Consider the following 13,462-nt stretch of genomic DNA (forward strand, 5'->3'; position numbering starts at 1 on the left):
GGAATTGGTGAAATACCAGCCCCCGGTCCCCCTAACAGTGAACTGAACAGCAATGACGTGATGGGAACAGAATCAAATCAGACTTTTGTTCTTTTTTTAAATCAGTAACTTGTGGAATAAGTCAAAGAAATGAAACAAAGAGAGCGAACAAAGAAAATGAACAGGCCATGAGAGACAGTAGGGAGTGTAGCTACGTGTAGCCGCTGCTGCTTCAAGATTAAAATGAACTCAAAAGCTTCTCTGCTGAAACAATAACGGAGGACACACAGGGTCACACTCTCCTCTCTGTAGACTTATTTTCGCCCCGCATTGCCAAACTCACTCTGAACATAGTGTGAATACTTTCAAAAGAACCTCTTTCCAAATATACCGATAGCTTTTAAAAATAGAAGACTGACCTTGTCTCCTCTCTGTCCGCCTGGCCCGGGAGGCCCAATGATCCCTGGTATGCCCTGGAAGAAAGACAACTGGTATAGTTCCATGCTGAAGTGATTTGTGGCTACTGATCATATTTCATTGTATAGCCACAGAAAACACAAGCAGGCATCACTGACCTCCACTTTAAATTCCTCTCCAGAACCTTACAATAGACTTACCACACTCCCGGGTAGTCCACGAGCACCTTGAGGACCAACAATGCCAGGTGGGCCCTGGGAGAAACACATCAGCCATTACACTACAGTACATCTTCCCATTTGGTGAGAAAAGGTGTAAGGCATTGAAACAGACAACGTACATGGTCTCCAACACGTCCCGTCTCTCCCATTAGTCCGATGTCACCTTTTGAACCCTGGAATAAAAATGGCAAATTAGACGTACTTAAAAATAGACAATAATAATCAATACACTGACTATAGGAGGTACAAGATTCCTAGCATCTTACCGCTAGTCCAGGTGGTCCCTTAAAGCCTTGTTCACCAGGTAACCCTCTTTGACCCTTCAGGAGAAGGCACATGAATTCACACAGTAGTGGTGTAAGAATAGGTGCCAATACGATATCACCTTGCTACACTATTCTGTGACAAAACTTCATCACCTGAATAGTCAGAGGTAATGGAAATAGATACGAGCATTTGCAGGTGTGTGTGTTAGTGGTTGCATCCTGGGATGCTTCAACGTAAACATAGCAACATATTATGCATGCTATTCTGGTCCACCTAATATTCTGTACATCTATAAACTGCAGCGGATAGAGAGTCAGGCCAGTGTATTAACGTCTCTTATAGTTTTATTTAATTAGCACAGTCAAGGCTCCATATTATAGCTCGTCATACCTAATCTCTACTGACATCTAGTGGACACTTTTGGACATTGCAAAAAGTAGTTTTGTTCATTTAAAGAGAAAGAAGACAAGATAGCAAAAGAGAAAAAAACTCACAATCTCTCCTGGTTTCCCTTGATCCCCCTTCTCTCCCTTCGCTCCAGGTTCTCCCTAGAGGAAGATGCGAGGAAGAACAGATATTTTGACTCGTAAACCTTTAGGCGCCTCTTAGACAGAACAAAAATATCTACTTTTGAACCATCGACTAAAGCTGCAATAATCTTACAAGAGGGTTTGGTCTGTGTAATAAAATAGGTCGACTCACAGGCTCACCAGGCTCAGGGATGACATTTGCCACCTGTGAAGAAAAGTCAGACAGTAGATAAAAACTTTCTGAAGCAGTATCCGTTACTTCATGTCTTGAATCCTATTTATATCAGGCTTGTGATTTTACAGTATGTTAAAGTGCAAGGTAGCAAAAGCTAAAATGTTACTTACATTTCCTGGAATGCCAGGTATTCCCCTGGCTCCCTCTTCACCCTGAAGCAAGAGACAATACGGTCACATTGTGTGCATAGTAATGACCTCATCAGAGCTAATACTACAGGGTAACTGCTGTAAAACGGTGCGATACACAGCGAGAAGTCTTTTGATGGTTTGACCTTGTACATCATGTGACACTGGTTCCTTATTTACCTTGTCTCCCTTGTCACCTTTTGGTCCAAGTGTTCCATCCTGTCCTCTTTCTCCCTATGGAAGATAAGCCGAAAATCAAGATTATTGATGATACATTTCTACAGATCACAGAACCTATTTGCACATTAATGCAGGAATACGGGAACTTGACTAATTGGAAGTAGGAACTCAAGAGCAGTGAGTATGAAAGTGGCATTTGGGGAAACCCAGCCGAACCTGAAGGTGTCCCAGGACGTTACCCAGCTAAATTAGGCACAGTTCATTTCACTAGAGTTTATTTCACCAGAAATTATTTCTGTTGCTCAATAAAATAAGTGTCCTTCAGAGGTCGCAAAGCAATTTGTAGATATTACACAATTCAACCCTAAACCAACAACATGGGAAGATCTTGTGAAACAGTGTGTGAATGAACATTGTGTCGCTTGCCACACCTACCGGAACACCCCTATCTCCTCTAACTCCATCACCACCTGTTTGACCAGGGGCACCAGCTGCTCCCTGTAAAAAAAAAAAAAAAAAAAGATATACATGTGACATGATGAACTATGTATCATTACAAAATATCAAACCCAAAAAAGTCAACAGCTGTGAGCTCACTCTATCCCCTGGAGGTCCTCTTGGTCCGGGAGGCCCATCGTCCCCCTGGGGAGAAGACACGCAGCCGTTAAAATGTCAGATAAGCATATGGAAAACAAAACATGCTATATCATAAGCTGCATATGTCCGTTGTGTTTCTGGGTTTATAATGAAGTCACAGTAGTACCTTAGGTCCGGGCTTGCCCGCAAAACCATCTGCTCCGCGCTCTCCCCTGGGCCCCTTCAGACACACAAGATTTACATTTAGATGTCAAAATGTTGCTGTTTAAAAACCTGTGTTTGCTGCAAGCGTACTGTAGTAAAGGTAAACCCACCACAATCTTTAGCCACTGTATTAATGTCATTGTGTCAATTCAATATCCCACAAGCTGTGTTTTCATTGTTTGCTCATACTGTTAGTTGTTGTAGCCTGATAATCAGACTGAAATGCCATTTTGTCTTGCTTGATTCATACGTGAATCTCTGAAAAAACAGATGTTGGCAGTGATTCAGAGGCCTGGAAACACACTTAGTTCCTTATTTTTCATGGAATTTCCCAGGAAAATTGTCTTTGCTTACAAATTCTGTTTGTTCAACATTCTGCAGTCTATGTCTAAGTATATGTGCTACTCAAATACCCAGCAAATTGTATAAGTAATGCAGCTATTTGCCATATTTGCATCTTATGACTTGTAGCTTAAAGACTTGGAAGTCATAAGCCTCAAAGTCAACATTCGTGCAGTGATCACAGCGACTGAACATGAAGCAGTATTCATCGACACACATTTGACATATCCTGGCCTTGCAAAGTTGACATGGCTAACATGTTAGCAAACAGTTGCCTATTTATATATCTAAGGGACACACAGAGCAATATTGGCATGTATTTGAAGTTGTGTCTCTGGCCATCTGATGGACGTAAGTCCAATATTTACTTTCAGCTTTGTTTTTCTGCTCACTTAAGCTGCTAGTTGCTAACTTTCTCTGCTATTTAACAGCATACAGTTCAGATCTTTTTCACTAAAAATGTCTGCCTGCTGCAGCTGGAAACAAAATTTCAATGAGTAAACCAAAACAATGAGCTAAAAGACACTAGTAAGCACCATAGAGCATACAGAACTGCAGATTTGGGTGATAATTCTCTGTGGTTTTGACCCTGAAAGAGGCTCCTTTCATATTACAAATAGCATGTGAGCCATTGTTCACATAAGAGCTTTGTTTGGCACAGCTTTAAAGTGTCATGGTAAGTTGTGTCACTGCAAAAATCAAACAGAAAGAAAGAAAAGAAAGATGATTCTAAATATACTGACCAAAGCACCGTCGTTTCCAGGAAGACCGTCCAGACCGTCTTTACCAGGAAGACCCTTTGAAGATCAAGTGACGAAAGGTCGACATTTAGTGACGTGAACAGAGAAACGACAACAGAGTTTGAACATCTATGAATGAAAATATCATTAACAACATGTGGTTTTATTTGAGAATAAAAGGCCGACTCACAGGCTTTCCAGACTCTCCATGTTTGCCTGAAAATCCAATTTCACCAGGTAGACCCTTCATAAAGAAATAACAGGCTATTCATTCATTTCTTGCCAAACAAATTATAATTTTTAAGAATTATTCTGTCCGGATTTGTATGTCTGGTGACTTACAGGAGGTCCAGTGTGTCCTTGGTTTCCTGGTGGCCCAGATAGACCCTGAGGACCCTGCAAAATAAAAGATATCAGTGAAAATGTATATCACTTGATGATCATCTCATGAATATTAAAATAATGTGGGCTTTTAAAAGGTATCTATACTTTTTTCAAGCAATATATTTGGATGTATGTTGAAAGCAAATATTAATATTTCCCCCATGAATTCTACTCATAAGTACTTTCAAGAGACAGTGTGCATCAGTACCAGTGAACAGCCACTAGAGGGGGATATTGCAGCACTGTTTACAGCTCATTCAACCTTGAATAGCACTTGAAGACAGGTGTGCTGTATTTCTATTTCGCTCCAGGGAGAAGTTTGGCAAAGTAATTGACGTAAAATGTTGGTTTAGATCTAGCTTGTTTTTCTTCCAGCTGTCAAAACAAACAGTGAAGACACCTTGGAGAGAGCAAATTGTGGATCGTATCAAATATTGAGCAGCCAACACAATTAAAATGCCAAATTAAATCTCCTCAATTGTCCTTAAGGTCTGACACATATGTGTGTACATTGTGCTTGTCAAGAAACTGAAATTGTCCTTACAGGGGATCCAGGAAGGCCATCCACTCCAGGCAATCCACTTTCACCTTTCTTTCCCTGAAAGACATTTAAATTATATTAAGAACTAAATTAAAAGACATTCAATGCAAAACATTATTGGTTTCCAGGGCCAATAAGACTGTGGACGCTGGGGTCATGACCAATGTATTTTTTTTTTGTTCCATGTTGGGAGGTTTAGCAATAAAAGGGTTTTAGAAAAGTTTCCGTTTTCCGAGTTTTTTTCTCTATTTGCAGCGTTTTGTCCAAATGCTGCACATGTTGTCTAATCGGTGAAGATGTGTATGTTAATTTAAATATAGAAATTATTAGTAGACAGACAGTCACAAGAAAACTGTGCATTTAATCGCGATGCACTACTGACTCTAAATAATCAGAAATATATAGTTGAAGGTAATTGTCTTTTCACAATGTAGTTGAAATGGACAACAAAGCTAAATGAACGAATTCTGTCTGTGGAAGTTTTTCACTTGCGTTCCTGTCACATTTCCACCCGAATGTCCACAGTACTTTAATGTTCTTTTCTTTATAATGTTTCTTGGTGCTGTCCTTCACATTCACATTCCAACCCAGGCTGCCCTCAGCTGTCGTATCAGGATAGAGGTGAATATATAAGGCCTCAGCAGCGGTGACACACACGACTGATGAGAGCTTTGCTAGAGTGGAGGTGAAAGTGGCTCAATCTATAGCAACTCAACCATACAGCCAACTCTATCAGTGCTGGCAGGAGTGGAGACCACCCTATTATCACAGCTCTCAGCCTACCTTCACCCCCACTCACACTCTCTACCGGTGCATCTTCACATGAGGTACAACAACCATAAACCTGAAGAAAATAGGTCAAGCTCGTCACTATCTGTATTTTTCACTTGAAAAGCATCCATGAGGCTGTAAAAATGCTTCAGCGGGACTTCCAATTATATTACAAAGTAAAAGCAGAGCTGCACAGAGTGAGATTTTATTTGATCTTGTGGAATCTGAACCCAATGTGATGGCTTTATTCATCGAAACGTCTTTCATTTAGGTCCAGTGGAGGTTTGCCTCGTCTCTGCTGCCCAGCTGAGCAGCTGCAAATGTTGATTTCAACATATTGCTAATGAAAAGTGAATTGCTCCCAGAGGAGATGGGGAGTGGAGGTCACTATCTTTGTTAATGTGTTGGAAGAACAAATCATGTAGAACCAATGTGTCTGTTTTAATTACACACTGCCGTGTGAATGGAACAACGTGCACTGAGACAGTGTAGAGGAATATGAGAGAGACACTTTTTGTAGGTAATTATACAAACACTGATAACAGCTACAGTATCAGCTGAGGAATAAATATCAGTTTTCTTTATTCTAAATAATCCCATTGGAATATGATAAATACAGTTATGGGAGCACAGTGTAAACCTCCAATTACTGTAGATTAGAGTAGCAAGAGCTTCTCTGGAGGCAAAGTAATCTAATTTTAGTCCAAACTCAGTGGACTAAAGCAGGAAAAAGCACATGATCTTAATAAGATGCAATGCATGACAACATTTCAATCATTTTGGTTTATTTCCTTATCACAGGATTGTTGTTTTGTTAAACATCATCAGGTTTGGTTTCTTGTGATCACAAAAATAGTCATTGTATTGCAAGAAAACGGTTTCAATTGTCTCAAGATTACAAAGAAATTCACTTTTGATGCAAACCCATCTCCATTAAATTGCGTGTATATACTGTGCTTGTTTGATTATAGTTTGATGGGAAACATTATTGCTCTCAGAGACAGTTTGCATCCTGAGTCCTGGTTGTGGTTCAGTTTAGGCAACAAAGGCCTTTTGGTTAAAGAACAGTGCATTTAGGTTCTATTGAAACGGAATAAACTATACATAAGTATGTTTTCTCTAGTGTATAAGAGTGTGGAAATAAGAATTGTTGTGTTTAGAATGAACGTTTAAAACTAAGGAGCGGGTCCTCTTCACGGAGGCACCCCCCCATGTTTCTACAGTATCCCAGAATCCTCTACAATAGGGCCATTCATGGTTTCACATTTTCATGTTGTCCACCTTAGTTCTAAACACACTTCAGTTGTTTGCATTTTGCAACCTCACCACTAGATGCGGCCAAATCCTAAACACTTGGTTACTGAAAGATCGGGGATACGATCGGGGATACGTCTGTTTTTAAGTTTTAAACCGCACAAATATCTTCATCCAACTGAATGTCTGTATATTCAAGACATTTATTAATAACGTTAATAAATTATTATTATTTATTATGTTGGTAAACATGCTTCTTTAAAAACGTATGTTGTCATGGAATGTAATAATTCAGTCTTACATAAATGTAATTTTAGGGTGCATGAGCAGAAAAGGTTGCATGAGCATTTAAGTGATCATAAAATAATGAAACAAATGTGTCATTTGTGTGTCATTTTACATCATAATCATGGGAAAATGTATTTGCCATAGAAATATTTGGCCATAGAAAAGGGCAGGAGATAAAAGAGGAGGAAGCTACTTTAAATTTTGGGTAGGGAACTTTCTTGCAAGGAATTGAGCCTCCTGTCAGGTTTTCAGACAGATTCTGTCTGCGTCACAAGTATATGGGGTATAGAGCCATGGTTGGTGTGAAGGTCTGCCATCCTAGAAACTGGGCGTGATTTGTATGCAGACTGAGTCACATCACGGAGGAAAGTCCCTAAAGGAGTCTTGCAAAGTTCATGGTTCAAGTTAATGGTTTCGTCAAAGTTCAGATTTGCCGTAATTTGCTTGAATCGTAAATGCGCGGTGCATAAATAAAAAGGAAGAAGGATGGATTGCCACTCGCACTCCTTTTGCCCTATGATATAACTCAACCAATACGATTCATTCTTCCTCCAGAGCAGTTTTGCTTCTGAGAAATAAAGAGATGAACTCAGTCCTCTGAAGCCAGGAACAACAGAAGTAAGCAACACATGTGCAGGTATTTAAACATTATGTACTTTGTTGAGCATCTTTACGTACCAAGTACTGAAATAATGAAGAAATGTGGAGAACAAATGACAGTCCCATAAAAATGAGATTCTTACCCTCTGGCCGAACTCTCCAGGTTCCCCAGGAAGTCCCTGTAGACCCGGAGGGCCCTGAAGAACAAAATGATCAGATACATACAGCACAACTGGCATTTTCATGAACTGCTCAGCACTACAACTGAACAGGTGACTTTTCCACCGCAACAAAATACCAAACACTACACTGCAGGAAAGAGGAAGTAATGAATCATGATCCTTACTTGAGGCCCCTGGGGGCCCTCGGGCCCTGGAGGCCCAGAAGATCCACCATCTCCCTGAAACAGGTCAAACACAGTAGACATATTACATGATATAACTTATATTGCTATTTGAGACTAAACTTACAGTTTACACTGTATGGTTGAACATTTTCAGATATCATATCCTTTACAACATGGTACACAATGGTAGTGTGTTCATTTGTGTTCATGGTGGTGTATTTAGTTGTCTTTGAGGTACTCTTTGAATCTTTACATTCCTATGATAAATAATTAGATTATTGAACGATTACTCACCTTGTCACCCCGTAGACCTTCTTTTTGAAACTGAAATTAAAAGATACGATAAACAAATAATTGTTTTTGAATCAAGTCATCGACAGATCGACTGTGCTACCACGGAACAATCGTTGTGAAACATTGAGGCCATAGACAGTATAACTGGCAACCCTTATCTCACACAAACGGTATTTGTACAAAATAAATCCTCTGTGGCTTCATGGAGAAAAGATAATTGCTTCTTCTGTCAAAGTATTCCCCTTGTGAAGAAAATAAACATATCGGAACGATGTGTTTCTCTGTGCTTCATAGGGCTGCAACTAATGATTTTTTTTCATCATCAAATAATCTGCTCAATATTTTTTGATGGATCGTTTTTAATCTGTACAATATCAGAAAATAGTTAATAAAAAAAGGAAGAAATGGCCCATCGCTTTTCAGAAGTATTCAAATTGTTTGTTTTATCCGAGTGATTATGTTTACCATCATTCATCCTCCAAGAAAAGCATCCTTAAGAAGCTGGGACCAGCATATATTTCTGTCATATTTGCTTGATAATGACATAAATGATTGATCCAATATCAAAATACAGTAGCTGCCTGTCGATCAACTTATCAGTTAAAGCACTAATTGTTCTGTCTGTCAGCGCTCCCTCTAGATGTGCTTACAGTTAAAGAACAAGGTCACCAGGTCCATCTCGCCCATGATTACCTGGTTAGACTTAAGTAATAATCATGTGCCGTTTGTCTTTCTAACTCCATCCCTCCATTATGTTCTTCATCGCTGAACAAGCCTGTAATTCTTTATCCTTTTGGTCGATTTTTGGTACTTACCACATCCCCAGGTAATCCGCGAAGGCCTCTCTCCCCCTGTGACGTAGTTCACACAAGAAAGATGAAAACCCCGTTATTAGAATCAAGAGACTTTCAGGATAAGGCACCTAGGGCAATATGGTAATGATACGACAGCGACCATAATTTATGAGATGACACGTGTGTACTTATTGTAGGCCTAAAGGAAAGTGAAACTTGTGGGTAAAGAGCCATGGGAATTTGCTGCGCATATGTGTGTATGCGTGCGTCCGTGTGCACGCATATGGGTGTGGTGTAAGTATGTGTGCTCCACTGGAAGAGTCATCAAAGTCAGTAATTAGAGACAGACAAATGAACTCACAGAGGAGACGGAGGAATGTCTGGAGACAACAGACAGTAGCTTGAAAAACTGATGATACCTCCTTGAAATGATTTACATCAGCGCAGCTTAATAACATGCTTACGACAATATCTACCTTGAATTGTTTCTAATCAAGTGAACATTTTTTTGCATATAGCAAGGAGGGGGCACATACCTTGATGCCATTATTTCCGCTGGGCCCGGGTGTACCAACCAGTCCTCTCAAACCCTTATCAATTTCAGACAAAAGCTTCATTAATACAAAGGTGACTCACCAAATATGTCGCAGATTAATATCTGTGGTCTGTTCGTAAGTGCAGGATCTTAAATAGAGGACTTACATCTTTCCCAGGAACACCAGGTTTGCCAGGAAATCCATCGAGACCTGCCTCACCCTTAAATGAAAGAGTAGAGGAAAGCATTGATAAAGTACTGCTAACTGTTGTGAAAAACAGTCAACTCAGGAAGTGATTTATGTTACATTTTGTTTACAAAAAAAAAGCATAATTAGCATGTGCAGTGGGGGGGCAGTTTTTAGAGTTCATCCTAAGGTAGACATGAATGGCTATCCGGTAGATGTTGACATATTTCAATCAAAGCTACAAACGAATGCTGAATAAGGAATGTTTAGGCCACAAAAACGGCTACAATTAACTTCTATGAACTGAAAACGCACTCTGAAACGCTGGAATTCGAGCACGCAGACTAAAACCCACTCAGACATCGCCGTGGCACCAACCTGTCAATCAAAAGATAGCCACACCCTAAAGCACACCCTGCTTTATTGTCTACTTTACTCTGAATGGGACCATAACTTACTAAATAAACATGATGCTGTATTGAAGAAGACTTGAAACTGGCGATTGAGACCATAAACTCATGTTTACAATGTTTACTGAGGTAATAAATCAAGAGAGAAGTAGAGTCATTTTCTCATAGACCTCTATGCAATCTGACTTCTTTTTGCAACCAGAGGAGCCGCCCCTTATTGGCCAGAAGAGACAATGCAAGTTGAAGTTACTTTCGCATTGGCTTCACTTTTCAGACATGGGGGTTGCTGCCTGAGTATATATCAGTTCCAGTGGATATGTGAAAACCTTGACCTCCTGGTGTTGCAAGTTAGCAGATCACCAAAGTCACCACCACAAAGGGGCACCATTACATCCGTACCGAATTCCACGGTATTCCATTCAGTCAAGATATTTCCGTCTGGTCCAAAGCGGTGGACCAACGGGCCAGCATAACCGTCCAGAAGAAGCGCTGTGTTTTCAGTCATCAAACATTGCCATGACTTCAACCCCAGGTGCCTCCTCTAAACCACCTATTCCCTTAATCGCTTTACTGAGACAAGTACTTTTCCAGTCTTCAACTACAGGAAATTGCTTACTGATTGACTGACAGACAGCTCTAAACCTGGCATCAGTATGTTTGAATGGAGCTTCAGTATGAACTTGCTGCACATCCTCATGCCATATGGCAAAGTAATTATTCCATGTTTACTGCTTTATACAGGCCCCTTGTTAAAGTCACAAAAACATCTTGAAAACTTGACTTCCATTGGAGATCATTGTGATGCTGGGAAAGAACCTTTCACGGATTTATTAGAAGTCTGACTTGCATTCTAACATCATCGTGATGACTAAAGAGGGGAGGTGTTAGCAGCTCGGAGGAAACTTCAGACATCAACAAAGCTTCAGTAGGCCTGAATGAGCTGCACTATAGCCAAACGCCCCCACAGGATCCCAGACAGGAAGTGTGGAGAGTGAATCAAGGAAGCCACATCTGTTTGCACCATTACTCCCCTCAGCTCTCTGTTCCTCTGAGAAGAATTGCCTCTGTCAGAAGTTAACTCTGTGGTCAGGGTTTTTTGCAGTTTGAACTCTATTCTGTACAGGTTCAAGCTAACATACATGGTTCAAATCCTGGGACATGCTGGTGAAACATGGACAGTAAAAATAAATGTGTAACCCAGCACCTACTATTTTTTTCAAGTGCTTTTGAGCAAGACGCTGAACCCCTATCTGCTGCAGTATATGCTGATCTGTCACTTTTGATTTATTTATATCAAAGAACGTAGTGCAGTATTACTTACCCGGGCTCCCGAAGTTCCTTTTTCTCCTTTTCCACCTGATTCACCCTACAGCAAAATGCAGCAACATTATAATATAATCCATAAAAAAATATATATTTGATAATTTATCAATATCAGATCTTCACTCGGTGAAGTGCATTCAGATCATACTCACAGTGACACCTTTTGGACCTGGGGTGCCAGAAATTCCTTCATCCCCTTGAATTCCCTAAAATAAATTGAGTAACATTCTGTTAGCGGGAGTTTTTTAGACTTGGCACTCTTCCTAACAGTGTTGCAGTGACATACTGTAGGCCAACTGGGGGGCTGCTGAGTCAGAGGTCAATCAATGTAAGAAATGTAACTGACGAACTAGGAACCTGCCCCAGCATACACAGCGTATGAATGTTAGCATGTATTTGGTGTCGCCCAATGATGAATTTATGTCTAATATTCACTTTAATGTTCGGACTTTACAAACTCCTGAGAAGAATATAGGTTGCTAACGTTAAGTTTGACTAGCTACCATCGCTAACTTCCGCCGCTTGTGCTAGGTAGTCAGCGTGCAGGGCTCATCGGAGATTTAATGCTTGAGACGGATGCTGTTGCAGCAAAATCGTTAAACCATACAGTAGCCTACATGAACCATAAAAACAAAACAATGAGTTAGGCTAATAAGGATAAGTTTGGTGATAATTCCCTTATCCTCTTGGAAAAACATTAGACAGATTAGACACCATATTTGAAAATTAGAAATGCTAAAATGCTTCTTTTAGAGTGTTCACGTTCTAATACACATTTATATATTTTTGGACGGTAGCATTTAACTAATTGAGTATTCTCTGTATTGTATCAAAGGGGGCAATCAGTCCCTCCAGTCCTGGTTCGAGCAGCCTGTCACAGTCCATTGACCGAACCTGAGCCAACACCCTGCTTCCTCTTTCCCCAGCTGCTGCTTCATCCAAGGGAAAGTCAAACAAACTGCCCCCTTTTTCACAGGAAATCGATAACGGGCTGAGAGGTAATTGTCCAGAAAAATGAATGTACGGCCATTAAACAGAACAAGTGTGTCTCTGAGATCAGTGCCAATAACGGAATGACTAAAGATAACCTTTTTTTTCCCCCCGCATCAACATCATGATTAGTAAAATGTATGTGCACTGGCTCGTGAATTAATTTTAAAAATGGGAAGACCACATTCACAGACCTTTTGTCCAGCTTGACCTGTCAGCCCTGGACCACCAGCCAGTCCTGCTCCACCCTATTTACAGAAGAAGAAAAAAACACTCGGATGAAAACACACATATTAGCACAAGTGTTGCAAACCCTGACTGAAATATCAAAACATTTATGACTTACTTTGTCTCCTTTGTCTCCAGATAAGCCATCGATGCCTGGCACACCACCAAGTCCCTGTCAGATGATGGGAAACACAAAATGAATACCAGAAGAGTATGTGAACGTTTTTAGATTCGACATATTAAAGAAATCCGCCACATGTCCGGGTTCACCAGTGCCACACCTTCTCTCCTTTTTGTCCAGGAGCACCTGTCAACCCTATCCTGCCTGTATCACCCTGTGAACAGAAGGCAAGTATTTACTTTGACTGCTCTGTCGAACATAAGCATGCAGGATGGCCGGTAACACAGGAGACGATGGCGTGCTGTCAGAATATCAACCTGGTGGCATCGCAGAACGAGGTTTAGTGCATGATGGTTAATGTAGAACAAATGTTTGAGAGGAATTAATGGATTTCATTATTTGAACAGTGATGCATACATTTGGACAAAAGACAGGCGTTAATATCACACAGAACACAAAGAGTTACACACGACAAGATACACAGAGACACTTTTGAGTAAATGTTTGGGAGCCGGAATGTGCCAACAGCTGTCATCACCTTCACCAAGACCCACTA

At 40.5% G+C, this 13,462-nt stretch overlaps 1 protein-coding gene across 1 annotated transcript in view; it reads right to left on the reverse strand.

Annotated features, from left to right (window-relative positions):
* Positions 1 to 13,462, reverse strand: part of col22a1 (collagen, type XXII, alpha 1) — a 44,502-nt gene that overhangs the window by 14,048 nt on the left and 16,992 nt on the right. The window contains exons 13-38 of the mRNA XM_031854121.1: positions 13,067 to 13,120; positions 12,904 to 12,957; positions 12,752 to 12,805; positions 11,720 to 11,773; positions 11,566 to 11,610; positions 9,815 to 9,868; positions 9,649 to 9,702; positions 9,134 to 9,169; positions 8,319 to 8,348; positions 8,025 to 8,078; positions 7,822 to 7,875; positions 4,769 to 4,822; positions 4,183 to 4,236; positions 4,031 to 4,084; positions 3,844 to 3,897; positions 2,721 to 2,774; positions 2,555 to 2,599; positions 2,393 to 2,455; positions 1,958 to 2,011; positions 1,760 to 1,801; positions 1,587 to 1,619; positions 1,379 to 1,432; positions 884 to 937; positions 737 to 790; positions 597 to 650; positions 399 to 452 (exon numbers count right to left, since the gene is read on the reverse strand). Of these exons, the coding sequence (XP_031709981.1) occupies positions 399 to 452; positions 597 to 650; positions 737 to 790; positions 884 to 937; positions 1,379 to 1,432; positions 1,587 to 1,619; positions 1,760 to 1,801; positions 1,958 to 2,011; positions 2,393 to 2,455; positions 2,555 to 2,599; positions 2,721 to 2,774; positions 3,844 to 3,897; positions 4,031 to 4,084; positions 4,183 to 4,236; positions 4,769 to 4,822; positions 7,822 to 7,875; positions 8,025 to 8,078; positions 8,319 to 8,348; positions 9,134 to 9,169; positions 9,649 to 9,702; positions 9,815 to 9,868; positions 11,566 to 11,610; positions 11,720 to 11,773; positions 12,752 to 12,805; positions 12,904 to 12,957; positions 13,067 to 13,120 (1,320 nt within the window). The remainder of the gene's footprint in view (positions 1 to 398; positions 453 to 596; positions 651 to 736; positions 791 to 883; positions 938 to 1,378; positions 1,433 to 1,586; positions 1,620 to 1,759; positions 1,802 to 1,957; positions 2,012 to 2,392; positions 2,456 to 2,554; positions 2,600 to 2,720; positions 2,775 to 3,843; positions 3,898 to 4,030; positions 4,085 to 4,182; positions 4,237 to 4,768; positions 4,823 to 7,821; positions 7,876 to 8,024; positions 8,079 to 8,318; positions 8,349 to 9,133; positions 9,170 to 9,648; positions 9,703 to 9,814; positions 9,869 to 11,565; positions 11,611 to 11,719; positions 11,774 to 12,751; positions 12,806 to 12,903; positions 12,958 to 13,066; positions 13,121 to 13,462) is intronic.

Source organism: Anarrhichthys ocellatus, unplaced genomic scaffold (assembly GCF_004355925.1).
Source record: "Anarrhichthys ocellatus isolate YVR2014 unplaced genomic scaffold, GSC_Weel_1.0 scaffold14, whole genome shotgun sequence".
Lineage (NCBI taxonomy): Eukaryota > Metazoa > Chordata > Actinopteri > Perciformes > Anarhichadidae > Anarrhichthys > Anarrhichthys ocellatus.